Source organism: Ailuropoda melanoleuca, chromosome 3, assembly GCF_002007445.2.
Source record: "Ailuropoda melanoleuca isolate Jingjing chromosome 3, ASM200744v2, whole genome shotgun sequence".
In the NCBI taxonomy this organism is placed as follows: Eukaryota; Metazoa; Chordata; class Mammalia; order Carnivora; family Ursidae; genus Ailuropoda; species Ailuropoda melanoleuca.
In genome coordinates this window covers 47,174,824-47,194,295 of record NC_048220.1, presented here as the reverse complement: position 1 = coordinate 47,194,295, position 19,472 = coordinate 47,174,824, and the positions used below count along the sequence as shown (strand labels likewise).

At 36.5% G+C, this 19,472-nt stretch overlaps 1 protein-coding gene across 1 annotated transcript in view; it reads right to left on the bottom strand.

Annotated features, from left to right (window-relative positions):
- SLC30A5 (solute carrier family 30 member 5) overlaps positions 1-19,472 on the bottom strand; it is a 36,527-nt gene that overhangs the window by 1,123 nt on the left and 15,932 nt on the right. The window contains exons 7-17 of the mRNA XM_034655639.1: positions 17,114-17,201; positions 12,939-13,026; positions 11,649-11,725; positions 11,236-11,406; positions 10,035-10,323; positions 9,645-9,853; positions 7,865-8,022; positions 6,498-6,627; positions 4,064-4,265; positions 3,198-3,424; positions 338-466 (exon numbers count right to left, since the gene is read on the bottom strand). Coding sequence (XP_034511530.1) covers positions 338-466; positions 3,198-3,424; positions 4,064-4,265; positions 6,498-6,627; positions 7,865-8,022; positions 9,645-9,853; positions 10,035-10,323; positions 11,236-11,406; positions 11,649-11,725; positions 12,939-13,026; positions 17,114-17,201 — 1,768 coding nt within the window. The remainder of the gene's footprint in view (positions 1-337; positions 467-3,197; positions 3,425-4,063; positions 4,266-6,497; positions 6,628-7,864; positions 8,023-9,644; positions 9,854-10,034; positions 10,324-11,235; positions 11,407-11,648; positions 11,726-12,938; positions 13,027-17,113; positions 17,202-19,472) is intronic.

The following is a 19,472-nucleotide window of genomic DNA, read 5'->3' as shown; positions in this document are numbered from 1 at the left end:
CAGCATTATATGCTGCCAACTTGACTGTGATTATTATTAATCTAGATCTGTATTTATAATAATTTATTTCTGGACAATCGATGGGGAGCCAAGGTGGATCATAAGTAAATTTTTTTACATTCACTTAAGCTTGTCATCTAAATACTAAAACTTAATTTTATTTTAACCATTTTGGGGTAGAAAACAAATCTAGATATAAAAAATAAGTTATATTATCCTTGGACAGCTAAAAGATTGATGTTTTTGAACAGTTACAGGATTACTCAACTTATAATGCGTCCCAGTTTATGCATGAATTAACTCAAATGAAATTACTTTAAAAACAAAAGATTATCACCTGCTGTACTATTCTTTGTTCCAGCACATCGGATGTCACCTGTATATGAATCGTTCCTGCCACAACACTAGCTGAATGACGCCAAAAATGAGGGTCTCGGTATGATATTAATCCTTCAATTTTCTGTATCTGTCAAATAAACGGAGAGGTGATATAAATGGACTTAAAAGGCTAATTCACTTAACACAAAGCAATCTTTTTGGTCCAGAAACCATTATTAAGCTGATTTTAAAAAAGATAATACAGAAGGAAAAGAAGTGAGAAAAGAAAGGGACTTGTTTGAAGTAAAGGTGCCTAAAATATTTTGAACTGGGAGTGATGTCAGGGAAGACAGCTTTTTTTTTTTTTTTTAAAGATTTTTTTATTTATTTAACAGAGGGAGACAGCCAGCGAAAGAGGGAGCACAACGGGGGAGTGGGAAAGAAAGAAGCAGGCTCCCAGGGGAAGAGGCCGATGTGGGGCTCGATGGCAGAACTCCGGGATCACGCCCTGAGCCAAAGGCAGAGGCTTAACGACTAAGCCACTCAGGCGCCCCAGGGAAGACAGCTTTGAATAGGAAATGAATAGGGGTTACAGATGTCTTCACACTCAATAGCTTCATACCCATTTTCACCTCTTTAAAAGGTACTTTGCCTTTTCTAAACATTAGATACTTTCAATGGACTACTTGGTTTCCTTACACATTCACATATTTAATGGTTATATAAACACATTCAAAAGATATCTTCTATGTTTAACAATGAACTGATTAAATAAGTAACAGACATCGCATACAACGTAACACTACAATCAGTATGGGAGTATCTATCAATATGACATAACTAAATGGGGAAAATTTACAAAGTAGTACAATACAGTTTTCATCATTTTTATTTTCCAACTATCTTTAAAAAATTTTTAAAAAGATTTTATTTATTATTTATTTGAGAGACAGAAGCAGACTCTCCTCTGAGCAGCCCCGAGACAGGGCTGGATCCCAGGGCCCTGGGATCACGACCTGAGCAGAAGGCAGACGCTTAACTAACTGAGCCACTCAGGTATCCATATTTTCAAAATATCTTAATATAGAAAAGCACGTTTTAAAAGTGTTTCTTTCCAGGGGCGCCTGGTTGGCTCAGCTGATAGAACATGTGAGTTCAAGCTCCACACTAGTGGCAGAGATTACTTAAATAAAAAAATATATATATTTTGAAGTTTTCCATAATGGGCATAAATTATTTTTTAAATAAAACTTTTTTCCTTTTAGTTGGATGTAGTATTCACTAACAAGAAGGTGAGAAAACTTTACTAATTTTATTTATGAAAACAGTGAGTTAAGATATTATTCTTTATTTTTTTTTTTTTTTTTTTTTAAAGATTTTATTTATTTATTCGNTTCGACAGAGATAGAGACAGCCAGTGAGAGAGGGAACACAAGCAGGGGGAGTGGGAGAGGAAGAAGCAGGCTCATAGCGGAGGAGCCTGATGTGGCTCGATCCCATAACGCCGGGATCACGCCCTGAGCCAAAGGCAGGCGCTTAACCGCTGTGCCACCCAGGCGCCCCAAGATATTATTCTTTAAATATTCAAGATAACAACTTTTCATCAGTAGATCCTAATTTAATACGATATGGCAAGGGCACCTGAACATGTGACTCCTGGGGCACCTGTGTGACTCAGTCGGTAGCATCTGCCTTTGGCTCAGGTCATGATCCCGGGGTCCTGGGATTGAGACCCGTGTGGGGCTCCTTGCTCAGTGGGAGCCTGCTTCTCCCTCTGCCTGCTGCTCCCCCTGCTTGTACTCTCTTCAAATAAATTAAAAAAAGATCTTAAAAAAAAAACCAAAACCAAAACAAAACCCACGTGACTCTTGATCTTGGGGTTGTGAGTTTGAGGCCCATGTTGAGTGTAGAGATTACTTAAAAAAAAAATGAGGGGTGCCTGCCTGGCTCAGTCAGTAGAACCTGTGACTCTTGATCTCAGAGTTGTGGGTTTGAGCCCCACGCTACGTGTACAGACTACTTTTTTTTTTTTTTTAAAGATTTTATTTATTTATTCGACAGAGATAGAGACAGCCAGTGAGAGAGGGAACACAAGCAGGGGGAGTGGGAGAGGAAGAAGCAGGCTCATAGCGGAGGAGCCTGATGTGGGGCTCGATCCCACAACGCCGGGATCACGCCCTGAGCTGAAGGCAGATGCTTAACCGCTGTGCCACCCAGGCGCCCCTACAAGACTTTTTCTTGATTTAAAAAATTATGGATAGTAAGTCTCTGCCTGTTTATACGTGCTGCAAATATTTTCCCCTTGTCTGCCTTTTTCTTTTTCCGTTGAGTTCTATTTCTATTCTTGTATTCAAAATTTTTCGCCCATTTATGTTCAAAAGCTACTACAAGAGTTTTATCGTGTACTGCCCAGGAGAGGCAACTGTACTGAGATTTAAATGAAAGAAATACAACAACTTCACAATACAGTTTCCCATCCATGAAAAATTTCTCCATTTATTTACTCCCTCTTTTATATGTTATTTATTTATTTATTTTTGAAAGAGAGAGTGAGAGTGTGTGTGCACAAACAAGTTGGGGGGGGGCGCAGAGGGAGAAGGACTGAAGCAGGCTCCATGCGGAGCCTGACACCAGGCTCTATCTCATGACCCTAAGACCATGACTTGAGCTGAAATCAAAAGTCAGTTGCTTAACCAACTGAGCCACCTAGGTGCCCCTTTTTATGTCCTTTAAATGAAACCGTATTTTTTAATTCATATTTTGCACATTTGTAGTCGGGTCAACTTATTCAATTTCAAATGCTGTTTAATTAATTAATTAATCATTTTTAAATGCTATTTTAAAAGGAAAAAATATAGTGAAGAAATTACACACAGTACCTTTTCTAAAGCAACATGTAGTTCTTTTTCATATTCCGGTGGCAGTCTCAAAAGTAGAACTTGACAGGCATCTTTAATCAGTGGAACAACACTGAGAAATATTAATATAGCAATAAAGAGAGAACAGAGGGGATCAGCAATGAACCATCCAAACTGCTCTATAAGAACTGTGGATACGATCACACCAATACTGCCAAGTGTATCTGCCAAAACATGTAGAAATACACCTAGAAGTAAAATATGAAAACATTAAAAATTAAAGCACATCTAATTTAGTTCCTTTATCCATTTCATAAGTATTACTGGGCACCTACTATGCTCCTGATTCTGCTAGGGGATAGTACTTAAAAAAACAAAACAAAACAAACATGGTCACTGCTCTCAAAGAACTCATGGCACAGCGGTCAAAAGGGAAAGATACAGGCAACTACAGCACAGAGTGGTGAGTTTTATGATGGTGTGGTTTTCCTAGAAATTGCACAGGAGCCATGTTTTGACATTACCCAAATTAAACAATCACAATAAATAATTCAACACAGTAAGTGATAAATACTTCCCCTATATATTTTACAGTACAATAAAAAATTTCCTGGTTCTTTTGTAGTAAAAGTTCATAATGACACAGTATTTCCCTTCCAAATAATATTTATGTAAATGTCACTATGAAAAGGACTCTATAATAATCTGTTTAAAAACTGACATTTACGAACGAATGTAAGCATTTTCTACAGCAGATGACTTCATTTTTTTAGCCACAGACTGTTTTTCAAAAATAAAACTGTACCAGAAGCCTAACATTTAATACGACAGTGTCAATGTCAATTGATAACAGTTGGAAAGTAGAATAGTATTTGTCAAGGACTCACCCCTCATGTTAGCATTCATGCCTCTGCCTGCAGATCCGTGGCTGTGACCATGCCCATGGTCACTGTGTCCGTGCATATGGTGGGAATGACTGTGATCAGATGAATGACAGCTTCCCTGAGAAGCTCCATGGTTATGGTTATGGGCATGGCTAAAGGCACAGATACCAATAAGGTTTACTATCAGCCCTCCAACTGAGACTGGCTAGTAAAGGAGAAAAGAAAACCTTTAAATTTGTAATTTAAAAAATATATTTGTTATTTAAAGTTACTATATATCTAAATATGTTTTTGTTTATAGTTTTCAAAGTATTTTTGGTAAAACCTAAGTTCAATAAGGAAATCCAAAATTTTTAAAAAGCAGACTTTAGAATATTTTAGAAGAAACATTTCAACTTTCAAACAGCAAAGTTTTGACAAGCAGAGGAATTCGGACTTGCTTTAATCAAGTGAAGAACATGTATTTGGTTCATGGTTTATGAATAAGTTATTCTAGAATTTTGTTTTATTTGAATAGAGCTTGAAAGTACTGCTTACTAGAGCAAGTAGGCACTGTAGCCGAAATCTCGTTTATATTACCAGATAAATTTCATTTCGTAAGGCAATGATTATAATTTATAACTAGTGGATTCCAAATACATACAATCTTATTGTGTTTCTTAAAATACAGTAAAATTTCCCAAAGTAACAAAAAGTATAATGGAAAAACAGACATGTAATAGTAATCTTTCACCTTTTTTTAAAAAAACAAACTGAATGGAATTATCTTGATTTAATAATGCCATATAACAGCCCGAAGGATAAACAAAGTTACTTACCCTTGATTATCCTCTCTTATAAAATGATTTTGGGTAGTTCAGGGTGTTATTTAATTTACATTCATTACAATTTCTCCTTTAGAGAAATCCACTTGATTTATAAAAAGAATATATAACAATAATGGGGACAGATAATTCTAATTAATTTCCAAAGATTGTAAGACGAGAGATTTACTTTAGTAAACATGTATGGAAATTATACACTTCTTACTGAGGCTCAGACCATTTATCTGTCAGATTTTAAAATTTTAGTTAACTTTATGAACTTGAAAATGGTTACTGAATTTTGAATTAAATCAAATACTGCATACAGAGACCCCATTATCTCAAATAGTTCTCCTCTAATGATACTTTATTTCTATAGACTTCATCAGGAAAAATAATGTAGAAAGTGCAAGCCCCCTGTAATCTAACTCCCAAAAATTAGTCACTAAGAGAATGGTGTACTTTCTACGCACATACTAAAACACATACATATACACCTTTTTCAACCAATAATAGCATATTATAATGCTGCTTTGGAATTTTTTTTAACTTAGTACAGTTTATAAGTATTGTTCATGCCAGTGTATATAGATATGCCTCATTCTTTTTATTGGCTGTATAGTATCCTAAGAATGACAGCTTTCTTTCTTTATTTAACTAGTCTTTTCCTTGGTGGACATTTTTTTTTTTTTTTTTTACCATTATGAGCAATGGCACAAGGAATCATGCATCTTTACACATCTGTGCAAATATTTTTTGCAATTATTTCTGTAATAAATATTAAAGGTCAAAAGATATTAAGTATTTAAAGTTCAAAATTTATTTCTAAACTGTAATCCAAAGCATTTTACTAATATATGCTTCCAGCAACCAGATTCATAACTGCTTACAGTCATTCAACAATTGCTGATTTCCTACTACAAGCCAGGTGCTAGAGTTTGAGAGTTAATGACTGACAATTCAGGTCCTGAAGATACTTCACTTACATCTTTAATTGTGGAAGAAAGACAAAGGAGTTACAACTCAATGTTGCTCAAAAAAAAAAAAAAAAAAAAAGCAAGATATAACAGGAATACTGAGAAAGGGAAAGTTACCCAACTTCAAGGAGGGAAGAGAGGGAGATTAAGGGAAAGTATCTCACTGGAAGAGACATATAAGCAAAGTCCTGACAAAGGCTGAAAAGCAGATGTGAGGAAAGGACATGCCAACTACAAGCAACAGCACATGCAAAGGTCTGGAGGTACAGAGAGAACATTATAAACTACTACAGCAGTAGTACAATCAACAAAGTAAAGCCTTTAAAATGATAGTATTTTTCTGAGTCTATCTCTAACATTTTGCAAATTTCCTCAGGTATTTAAAAACCAGATCTTCACACAAAAACATTTAATGAATCAGAAAGAAATTGTATGTTTTAGACTGTCATCTAATATTCTGACTAAAATATTAGAGAAAAGGATTAATTTCTAAGAGTCAGCAGTGTAAATATAAACACAAGATAAGAAATTATGTTAATTTAAATTAAAAAATAAAATAGAACCTTCCTAGATCAATAACTACAATAGTTAAACTTTAGCATGGAAAAGGCTGTAGGGGGTATGAATAGAAATTCAAACAGGAAAATAAAAACTTACTGTTAACATGTGTGTGTCTAATTCCGGAGGATCAATTAATCTAGCCACTGACTCCATAAACACAAAAAAAGCTATTACCATTAGAAAAAGTCCATTAATAAATCCAGAGAGAATTTCTATTCGGCCATACCTAAAAGTGTAGAATATATTTTTAAAAAAGGAAAATGACAAATATTTTCAAAGTATAAACGTTACATTACAAAAGAGGATATAAGTTCAGATTTTCCTATGTACATAAATAATACAATCAGAAAATTACCAAGATTTTAAACACCAGACTAATGCTGGAAGAGTCTTTCTGCACTTAAGTTTGTTGTAATTATAAATGTTTATCAAAGTCCTTCTTCAGTGTTTCCTCTTACACAAAGACTTTCTTAACAAGAAGATCCTTCTCTCCCTTTAATGGTCTCTCTCGATGGGCTCTGTACCTCTGTCACAGCACACAGATTCTGCTTTGTACCAAAATTATTTGTACTTTTGGCTCACCTATCTTTCAAAATATTAACAGTTGAAAAGAGCTGAATTTATCAATCTGTTCAAGGTAGGTCTTATCACAATTCTTTGTACAAATAAAGGATTCTAATATTTGTTGAACTGAATTATTCAGTTGATGAAAGGATATTTCATGCATAGCCTCTTCAAATTTTGAATACTATTTCTAACAGCAAAGATGCAAATGGCCATGCACATTCCATTGTCCCCAAAAAACTGTTAGGCAAAGAGCTCAAAATCTGATTTTTTTTTTTTTAAAGATTTTATTTGACAGAGAGAGAGAGACACAGCCAGCGAGAGAGGGAACACAAGCAGGGGGAGTGGGAGAGGAAGAAGCAGGCTCCCAGCAGAGGAGCCTGATGGGGGGCTCCCAGAATGCTGGGATCACGCCCTGGGCCGAAGGCAGACACTTAACGACTGAGCCACCCAGGCACCCCCCAAAATCTGATTTTTGCTCTCTCCATACAAGAGGAATTAGCCAGGGAATATAATCTTGAGCTTTACCATATGCTTGATTCATTTCCTCGTATCTACTTCAAATTAAAGAAAACTAAAGCTCTGAAAAATTATTCGTATTAAAAGTAACAAAATTTTGGGGCGCCTGGTGGCTCAGTCATTAAGCGTCTGCCTTCGGCTCAGGTCATGATCCCAGCATCCTGGGATTGAGCCCAGCATCAGGCTCCCTGCTCCACTGGTTGCCTGCTTCTTCATCTCCCACTCCCCCGTTTCTCTCTTGCTGGCTGTCTCTCTCTCTGTTAAATAAATAAATAAAATCTTAAAAAAAAAAAAAGTAATAAAATTTTATTCCCTAAGATGGAATTTGCCCTTAGGATTTTTTCGTTGTGTTATATCACCCTGATGGTCAGTGTACCTACCCATAAGAGAAAATGCGAGTTGCTTTCCATCTACTCATCAGGGCTGCAAAAAGCCCCATGACCAAAGCAGAGCAGTCAAAGAGCATGTGAAATCCATCTGAGATCAGACCCAGACTATTGGTCAACACACCATAGAATAATTCCACAAAGGTAAAAAGCTACAATGAATTTAAAGAAAAATAGGGGAGAGATATGTTAGGAAATACCATTTCAAGAGATTTATCAGAACTTAATCATGAGAATTTAAACCTTTAAGTTAAAAAAAACCTTTTTTTTAAAAAAGATTTTTTATTTATTTGACAGAGAGAGAGAGGGAGCAAGTGAATACGAGGAGGGTAGTGACAGGCAGAGGGAGAGGGAGAAGCAAGCTCCCCACCAAGCAGGGAGCCCGAAGCAGGGCTTCGATACCAGCACCCTGAGATCATGACCTGAGCCGAAGGCAGGCACTTAACCCATGGAGCCAGCAGGTGCCCCCTTAACCTTTTATTATGCAAACTTTACTTGATATAACTGCCACTTTATTTCATTTCATATAAACTGTAAGATAGGGACACCTGGGTGGCTCAGTTGGGTTAAGCATCTGCCTTTGGCTCAGGTCATGATCCCAGAGTCCTGGGATCAAGTTCCACATTGGGCTCCTTGCTCAGCCGGGAGCCTGCTTCTTCCCTGCCTGCTACTCCCCCAGCTTGTGCTCTCTGACAAATGAATAAATCTTAAAAAAAAAAACCAAACCTGTAAGATACTACATTAAATCAGATATGCTCATCTTATAAATTATTTAAAAGGAGATTCATCTGGGGCGCCTGGGTGGCTCAGTCGTTAAGTGTCTGCCTTCGGCTCAGGGCGTGATCCTGGCGTTATGGGATCGGGCCGGGCACAACAGGCTCCTCCGCTGGGAGCCTGCTTCTTCCTCTCCCACTCCCCCTGCTTGTGTTCCCTCTCTCTCTGGCTGTCTCTCTCTCTGTCAAATAAATAAATAAATAAATAAATAAATAAAATCTTAAAAAAAAAAAAAGATTCATTTATGTCTGTAGAACTCAGTAAACTAGGGTATAAAATGTTAGCAATCTGGTATGGTGAGATCCTAAAAGAAGTAGATAAAAACCTTTCAGGCTACTGTGTTTCCTGATTTAAAATAGCACACTAGGGGCGCCTGGGTGGCACAGTGGTTAAGCGTCTGCCTTCGGCTCAGGGTGTGATCCCGGCGTTATGGGATCGAGCCCCACATCAGGCTCTTCCGCTATAAGCCTGCTTCTTCCTCTCCCACTCCCCCTGCTTGTGTTCCCTCTCTCGCTGGTTGTCTCTATCTCTGTCGAATAAATGAATAAAATCTTTAAAAAAAAAAAATAAAATAAAATAAAATAGCACACTAAACTAATGCATCTAAAATGCCTCAAAAATTGTTTGCTTAATGGGGTGCCTGGGTAGCTCAGTTGTTAAGCCTCTGCCTCCAGCTCTGGTCGTGATCCCAGCATTCTGGGATTGAGCCCCACATTGGGCTCCCTGCTCAGCGGGAAGCCTGCTTCTCCCTCTCACACTCCCCCTGCTTGTGTTCCCTCTCTCGCTGCCTCTCTGTCAAATAAATAAATAAATAATCTTAAAAAAAAATTGTCTGCTTAAGTCTGAATATGATCCTGTAATCTTCCTATCACTGAGAGAAAATATAATTTTAGCCCTTCTCTAACTATCAGAAATCTGGGAATTACTAAAATTATACCAGAACTGTCAAAATTAAAAGATTAAGTTTTTAAGATATGTCACAAATATATAAAAATCTTACCAGATTCAAGCACAAGAAGTAAAAGATCTGCCTAGAGTCATTCTCCTCAAGAATTTGTTTTAGTGATTCCTTAATAAACCTGGGGATCGATTGGGAACTATGTTGGAAAGCATCACCCATGAAGTTATAAAGAGGTGTTCCTTCAGGAGAATATCCAATTAGGGTGCCTTTCTGTCCTCTCTTGGAAGGAGATGATAAGATGTTGGCAGCTTTAAAAAAAAAAAAAAGAGAAAACAACAACATGACAAAAGTTTTAAAATATTAAGCTACCAAAACCAACACAGTATCTGTCAGCACGAAATGCAAGCACTGAACAAATTCCCAAATTAAGTAAATGATTTCAACATCAGAATCCATGAGAGAAAATTTCCTAAGGGGAAAAATGCTCACACAAAATGAAGAATATAGCGCTCACTACCACTCCTCCAGACAGGACATGTTCAGTGCTTTCCTGGTGTGCTGCTTTGTTCATAGCTCGAAGCTGGTCTGTTATTGGATGTGTCCAAAAATTTCCAAAAAGTAGAGCACTCATAAAAATGGGAAAGGATCCATAGCGGGCACATTTGGAAACTTCCATTTTGACTGAACAAACAGAATCGACATAAAAATCCAGGATCATGACAAAAAAGATAACTGTTGTGAAAGGCATTATGAGAGAAAACCAAGACTCGACTTTACTCTAGAAATTAAAAAAAAAAGAAGAAAAAAAAGAAATTGTTAGCACTGCACTGGAATAAAGTTCACATCTTATGTTTTAGTTAATCCCTTCATATTTAAACAAATATTTTAACTCAATACGATTCATAAAATGCCAAGATATAAGACCTGTAAAATATTAGTACATTTCTCAGTAATCCTCAAAGTATTAAAAACAAGAACACTATGGTTTAATAATTATATAAATACTAGGTGACCCACAATCCTTGTCTGTAACACACAGTAACTATTAAATGGGTTCTTTAGGAGGGTCTGGGTAGCTCAGTTGGTTAGGCGTCCAACTCGCGATTTCCACCCAGGTCATGATCTCAGGGTTGTGGTATCAAGCCCTGCAAAGGCTCAGTGCAGAGTCTGCTTGTCCCTTTCCCTCTGTTCTTCCCCAAACTTGCTCATTCTCTCGCTCTAAAATAAGCAAATATTCTTTAATTGATTCCTTTGGGCCACAGGAATGGGATGAATATACAAATGTAATAGTACATGATTTGTATTTTTTCTTTTTTTTTTTTTTTAAAGATTTTATTTATTTATTTGACACAGAGAGAAAGCCAGCGAGAGAGGGAACACAAGCAGGGGGAGTGGGAGAGGAAGATGCAGGCTTCCAGCAGAGAAGCCTGATGCGGGGCTTGATCTGAGAACACTGGGATCACGCCCTGAGCCGAAGGCAGATGCTTAACGACTGCACCACCCAGGCACCCCTGATTTGTATTTTCTATGAACAAAATTTACTCCAAAAATTTTTCAAAAATTATAAAAAAAGCAATGGTAATTTAAGATACTTGCAAGCTCAAAGTGAAATAAAATACAATGTACTGAACTAAAATTTTTAAGTAAGAGCAATTCATTTTACTTATTACCAATAAATTCCTACTCTTACCTCAGTTGTCACAGAAAGAACAATGACCCATGGGCACAAGAGAAGCACAGAAACAAGATGGGATAAAGCTTGAAGACGTTTGGCTCCACCAACATCTATAGAGAGTTTTCTGGAAGCTGTATGAAAACCAACTTTACAACACAGAGCCAGTACTAGCAACAATACTCCACCCTATGAGTAAAATTAGATAAGTTTCATTAGAAACATACAGTCCAATATCCAATCCTTAAATACATAATATTCGAAGAAATGGAGCTATTATGTTTCTTCCACATCCCAAATTACTGAACTGCATAAATGTCAGGCAGTACTGTAAATTACTGGTAACTTATTTTAAGTGTACTTTTAAAGTTATAGTTGCTATAACTTTTCACAATCTCTGGATCATGTTAGGAACAAAGAAAAGAACATACCTTGTGATCTGCCACACCTAAGAAGGCAATGGCTGTGTAAAGCATGTGAGTTAGAGCACTGTCATGATGTCCTTCAGCTAAGTGAATTGCAGTAAAGGAAAACAAAAAAATCCCAAATATTAACTCTGAATCCTGAAGTCCTAAAATTTTAACTACATTATTTGAGGCTGACTATAGACTAGTTTGGGGGCCCCAAACCGGACTACTTGCAACAGTTTATTGCCCTTAAAAACAAAACAATTAAAAATCTAATTTTGGGACATAATTTACAAACTGGAATGGCCTGTATTTCTTTTGTTGTCTCCAAACAATTACAATAGTGCTTGAGATATAGTTGTTAAATTTTAGTAGTCAACCTCCAAAAGTATACGCATGCATACTGTTAAGTAGGACAAAGGGATAAGAGCAAGGATCTTCTTGGACCACTACTGTCATGGAACTAAGGTTGTTCTTTCAGAACACGTCAAATTAGTCCTAAATCTCTTTCTAAATCACTAACCACATAAGCCTCAGTAAAGCAAGCAGCGAGCAGAAAGGGGCAGAGGTGGCCTATCACAAGCAACCTGGAGTTCTGCAAAGTCACACTACTCTCTTTCACTGCAACAAAGTAAACTGTTATTAGTTAATTGACAGGCTTTAGGACAGTATCTGTAACCAGAAGAATCAAAACTAATGTTCTAAGGTCAGCTAAATGTAGTGGGCAAAGGTGTATGGACAGGAAAGAACAAGGCATGTCTGTCTGCAGAGGAAAATGAGTATACATATTTGACTGGAAAGCTGGGGTTATAGAATAGTGGAAGCTCAATATAATAAAAATTCATTAAAAGGAAAAGAAATAACAGTTTCGAGCAAGAGAGTGATTATCAGGTGAAGGAACTTTAGCTTTTTCTTTCAGGCAAGAAGATGCTAAAGATTTTTCATTAAATTCAAGAAGTTTATATTTAATAATTGCAACTGACCTCTAAATCGAGCATTTAAATCATTAAATTTGTTACAAGGGAGCCAACAGAGTGATTTTGTTGACTGGCAAATTAAATTTTTCTTTTTTTTTTTTTTAAGCACCAGGACATTCTAAAATATTCTTTCACTGTCCCTGTAGAAGATATTGATGGAGATGCTATAAAATACTTACTTTAGAATAAATTTACTCATTATTTGAATACCTACATTAATTCATGGAAGTTTCATTCATGACTGATCAGTTTAATTCAATCCTCCTTCTTTACTCATTCTGCCAGTCTTCTATTGTTCTCCAAGACTAAATCACTCCAATCTACTGCAAAAGGATACGGTGTTCAGCCATTTTAGCCATGAGATCATCATTGTCGAAAAGCAATAGGCAGATCACAGCAATAATGAAAAAAGCAGCCCCTCTTGTCTGAAAATGAAGAAAATATTACCAAGAATGGCTGTTTTAAGAGCTGATTTTTAAGACCATGACTATACAAATGCTAAAGAAGAATTTTTTTCAAATAAATATTTACAGAAAAAAATAATACCTTACATTAAAGTCTTTCTACTATAAAATATAAATATGCAGTATTTTTTAAAAAAGATTTTATTTATCTATTTCACAGAGAGAAAGAGAGAGAGAGTGAGCACACAAGCGGGGGGAGCGGCAGAGGAAGAGAGAGAGAGGCAGGTTCTCCACTGAGCAGGGGGCCCGATGTGGGGCTTGATCCCAGGACCCCGAGGGGATCATGACCTGAGCTGAAGGCAGATGCTTAACCGACTGAGCCACCCAGGCACCCCTAAATTTGCAGTATTAACAGTAACATAAAAAAGAGCTCCAACAAATTCTGCAGGATATTTTGAAAGCATTTGAGGCACACAGTAATGACAACTTGAACTGTCTCCTTGCTAATAGGGCTAGGCATGTTACTATGCACTAACTGTTAGTGCTTGCAGAATTAATTTTCCTAAATGTTACTTTGCTTCTGGTTGAAAAACCCAAGCAACTACAGAATAATTAGTAGGAACTTATTTTATTCTACAACATGTAAGTGATAGAGAAGACAGTTAATTTACAATATTATCAATATTCTAGTTACCACTCTAGGGAAAAAGAGTAAGAGGGCACATTAGGAAAATTAGCAAAGTCATTTCTCATATCCAGTAAAAATGCAGCACATTTAAAAGCTGATAAATTTTTTATAAGTTTATGTTTTCATCCCAGGAAAGGATTTTGACAAAAGAAAAACCAGGAAGAACGTACTGCCTAGTTTACGCAAATATTTCAGAATTTTGGGTGTAAAAGCCATTTAAATAGCATTATTATACATTCTGTATTTATAAATTTACAGGTATACTGCCACATACTCTCATTAAATAAAAGTTAAAATTAAAGTGAGAATCCTATTCTATTCATTAATGTGATTACCACTACACATGATAAATTCTCTATTAGTGTGGTAGATGGATATCTTGACAAAAGTCAGCCACACAATTTTAAATTTAATTAAATTAGAATATGACAGTATCAACAATACCCAGATATGGAGAATATAATTTAATCTTTTGTTAAAGAGGGCAACTGAGAATTTTGTAGTGCCTCAGTCATAACTAAGGAAAAAAACCATGCTGAGGGGGCGCCTGGGTGGCACAGCGGTTAAGCGTCTGCCTTTGGCTCAGGGCGTGATCCCGGCGTTGTGGGATCGAGCCCCCACATCAGGCTCCTCCGCTATGAGCCTGCTTCTTCCTCTCCCACTCCCCCTGGTTGTGTTCCCTCTCTCGCTGGCTGTCTCTATCTCTGTCAAATAAACAAATAAAATCTTAAAAAAAAAAAAAAAGGAAAAAAACCATGCTGTGTCCTAGACAGATGCCCAGATTCATTACAGACACTAATAATACGATATGTACGACTTATATTCTAATTTCTGAGCATTAGTGCGGCAAAATTTTTATTTTTTATTATATTTTTAAAAGATTCATTTATTCAAGAGAAAGGGTGGGAGGGGCAGAGGGAGAGGGAAAGAGGCTCAAGCAGACTCCACATTGAACAAGGAGATGACATGGGCCTCAATCTCACAACCCTGAGATCATGACCTGAGCTGAAACCAAGATTCGATACTTAAACAACTGTGCCACCACCCAGGGGCTCCCAAATTTTTCTTGTTGTTTTTAATGTTTTAAAATCATTTGTATTTCTTTTGTGAGTTGTCTTTCCCTGCTCTTTTTTATTGAGAATCTTACGCATTTTTCTTAACTGATTTTACTAATTTATATTTTGAAAGAAATGTAAACCTTTTACTTGTGGTAATTTTCTGCTGTCGTTTGTTGTCTGCACAATGATTTCTGTTACACTGAAACTTATAATCATTATGGGGTCAAACATACTGAGTTCTAGGCAAGAGAAACAAAAGAAAAAACGAACTTGTGGGACTTCATCAAGATAAAAAGCTTCTGCATGGGGCGCCTGGGTGGCACAGTGGTTAAGCGTCTGTCTTTGGCTCAGGGTGTGATCCCGGTGGTTTGGGATCGAGCCCCACATCAGGCTCCTCCGCTATGAGCCTGCTTCTTCCTCTCCCACTCCCCCTGCTTGCGTTCCCTCTCTCGCTGGCTGTCTCTAACTCTGTCAAATAAATAAAATCTTAAAAAAAAAAAAAAAGATATGGATGTAGTGAAGAGAAGGGCCATATGCACCCCAATGTTTATAGCAGCACTGTCCACAACAGCTAAATCGTGGAAGGAGCCTAGATGCCCTTCAACAGACGAATGGATAAAGAAGACGTGGTCCATATATACAATGGAATATTACTGAGCCATCAGAAAGAACTATTACTCAACATTTGCAGCAACATGGATGGGACTGGAGGAGATTATGCTAATTGAAATAAGTCAAGCAGAGAAAGACAATTATGATATGGTTTCACTCATTTATGGAACATAAATAGCAGAGAGATCGGTAGGAGAAGGAAGGGAAGAATGAAGGGGGGGTAAACAGAAGGGGGAATGAACCACGAGAGACTATGGACTCTGGGAAACAAACTGAGGGCTTCAGAGGGGATGGGGGTGGGGGATTGGGATAGGATGGTGATGGGTATTAAGGAGGGACATATTGCACAGGGCACTGGGTGTCATACACAAACAATGAATCATGGAACACTACATCAAAAACTAAGGATGTACTGTAGGGTGACTAACAAAATAAAAAATTTAAAAAAAATGTACTGAGTTTTCTCATTGTGATTTTCTCCCACTGCTTTTATGCTCAGAAAATTCTTTGCTATATTATAGTTAATTATCCATCTATATTTTATATTATGTATATTGATGTTTTATAGCTCTATTTATATTATTTTACATATTACAGTATATCACATATTACTTTATATATATTTATATTTTCTATATAGCTCTATATTATTTTACATATTACAGTATATCATACATATATATTACTTTATATATATTTGTATCTCTATATTATCTTATAGCTCTATATTATTTTACATATTACATTTATAGCTATTTGTATTATTTTATATATTACAGTATATAATATATATTACTTGATACATATATTTGTATTTTCTGTTACACATTACATATTCACATACATTTACATATATTTTACATACCATTATACTATATTAAGGTTGTTTTATATTATGTATTAATTTTTATTCACAAAACGCTTTAATCTACTTGACATTTATTTTGGAGTACTCTATGAGTGAGATGAAAGAAACAGTGGCATGTGCTTTAATATTAATTATCACGTTTGAAATCTGTGGGTTGGGTAGTCTCTCTGCTCTACCTGGCATGTTACTTTGTTCACTTAATTTTATTCATCTGCCTCCATTAGCCTGCAAAACTTTTAGAACAGGGACTACCACATCTTATTTGTCTTTTTATTTTTCCTTTCCCCTATAACTGGGACAATGTACCATGCGCAGCAAACGATCTGGTAAAAAATACTGTAGGTATAAAAATTTGGAATTGTAGATTCTTGACTCATTTACCAAAAAAGGATAATACTTAAGTTACTTAAGATAAATAAGGCCTAGTTGGCAAAATGTTGGATAAATATTCACAGACTTTATAACAAGTTCTCAGGTATTTTCCAAAAATGATGAATAAGGGTAAAGAATGAGGTGGGGAAGAGGCTTGGGTACAGTATGATGGAGATCTTTGTGGTGATTAATCTGTTCTGTGTCTTGATACGGTCTATGGATTATACCAATGTCAATTTCTTGGTTTTGATAGTGTACTTGAGTTGGGTAAGAAATTACCACTGAAATTGAGTGAAGGGCACTCTTGGTGCTATTTTTGCATCCTCTTATGAATATATGATGATTTCAGAATAAAAAGTAAAAAAAAAAAAGTCTGTAAGAAGAAGTTAAAATTAGCAGAGAAAGCCCCTGCATTCTTTTAAATGGTAAAGGAGTTTATTTAATTGGTTTAGATAATATTTTACATGTATAACTTTCAATTTTCAAGGAACTAATAACAGAAAATTGTACCTTTGCTGGTCCTCCTCCAGAACTAGTGAACAAAACACTGAGTAGTGAGATGACAACAATATCACTGTGCTCAAATAGCAGCAAAGTCCTATAAAAATACAACATTATCATTCATAAAATATATCTGATCTTCACCAAGAAGCATGAGTTCAACTACAGTAAGAGAAAATAAATATTTCCCCTTGATTTCATAAAACACTGAGAAAAATAAATAGGGACAACTGCTTTCGGAATAATCTATCTTTTGGTCTTATCTATCCCAGAAGGCCTGAAACTAGGGGCACCTGGCTGGCTCAGTCAGTAGAGCACCCCACTCCTGATCTCAGTGGTGAGTTCAAGCCCCATGCTGGGTGTGGAGCCTACTCAATAAAAAAAAAAAAAAAAAAAAAAAAAAAAAAAGAGGAGGAAAAAAAGAAGCTGAAATGGTAAAACTTGTAGGCTTATATCACATCAATTTCTTGTGTATGTGTACCAGGAAACACTTAGAGGCTGCTCCTATCAGCTCTATTTGCAGTAGCCCCAACCTAAATGTCACTGGTAAAAGAATAAATAAAACAGAACACACTCATTCAATAGACTATTGTACAGCAATAAAAATGAATGAAAGGCTATGAATATATTAAGAAATGCTGAATTGTACACTTTATTTTTTTTATTTTTTAAGAGAGTGGCTTTATTTATTTATTTTAAAGATTTTATTTATTTATTTGGCAGAGAGAGAAAGCACAAGCAGGAGGAGCAGCAGGCAGAGGGAGCGGGAGAAGCAGGCTTCCCACTGAGCAAGGAGCCCTATGTGGCGCTTGATCCCAAGACACCAGGATATGACCTGAGCCGAAGGCAAAGTCTTAACTGACTGAGTCACCCAGGCGCCCCTGAACTGCACACTTTAAATGTGGTATAGACCACATGTCTGAGTCCCCCCTAAATTCACATGTTAAACCCAATCCCTAGTGTGATGGCGCTTCGAAGTGGGGCATTTGCAGTGGACAGGTCATGAGGGTGGAACCCTCCCTCATGAATGAGATTAGAGTTCTCATAAAAAAGACCACAAGAGTATTCTCTTTGCCCATTCTGCCATGTGAGGTTATTGAGAAAAGATAGCTATGAACCAGGAAGCAGTACCTCAAAACACAGTCACTCTGCCTCACCCTGGTATTAGACTTCCCAGTCTCCAGAACTGAGAAGTAAATTTGTGTTGTTTAAAAGCCACCCAGTCTATGGGGCACCTGGGTGGCTCAGCTGGTTAAACTTCCAACTCTTGATTTTGGCTCAGGTCATGATCTCAGGGTCATGGGATCGAGCCCCATGTTGGGTTCTACACTCAGTGGGGAATCTGCCTCTCTTTCTCTCTCCCCCCTTCTGTCCCTCCCCCAGCTCATGCACGCTCTAAAAATAAATAAATAAATCTTTTAAAGAAGAAGGAAAAAAGCGCCACCCAGTAGACACAGTATTTCTGTTACAGCAGCCCCAATGGTCTAAAAAAGGATGAACGTTTTATGAATTGTATTTTGAAAAACTGCCATCAAAATGAATGAACTGTGTATATATATACACACACACACACACACACACATCATATGCACCAATATATATATTATATGCACCAATAAGGGCAAGTCTCAAATGTAACATTAAATGGTAAAAGGAAGCTATAGAATATGCATGCAATGTAATTCTATTCATACAAAGTAAAAAACTTGCAAAGTTAAACATTAAAAAAATAATTAAACATAAAATAAGACATAGACACACATGTGAAAAAACTATAAAGAAAACCAAGAAAATAAAAAACAAAACTTAAGATGCTGATTGCACCCAAGGGTAGGGGGAGACGGGGATACAGGTGGCCACACTGTGGCCATTATTATTTAAACATTCTTATTCATATTTACTCTTTTATATGTATGAAATAATAATAATAATAATAATAATAATAATAATAATAATAATAATAATAATAATAAACTGGGACGCCTGGGTGGCTCAGTAGGTTAAGTGTCTGCCTTTGGCTTGGGTCATGATCCCAGGGTCCTGGATCAAGTCCTGCATCAGCTCCCTTCTCAGTGGGAAGCCTCCTTCTCCCACTGCCTGCTGCCTTTCCTGCTTGTGCTTTCTCTCTGTATCTCTCTGTGACAAATAAATAAAATCTAAAAAAAAAAAACCCACAAAAAAACTGAAAAACATTATTACCAGCCAAAACAGGGCTTATAGGATCTAAATATTAAGATTTTTAGCTGCTCTTTTAAAAATTTTTCATTTTTCCTCTTTACTCAAAAATCTGTAACACAGAACACAGCAGTCCTAACTTTAATTCTATTAATAATTGCAAGATACAATTTAAGAAAATAAATATATCAGC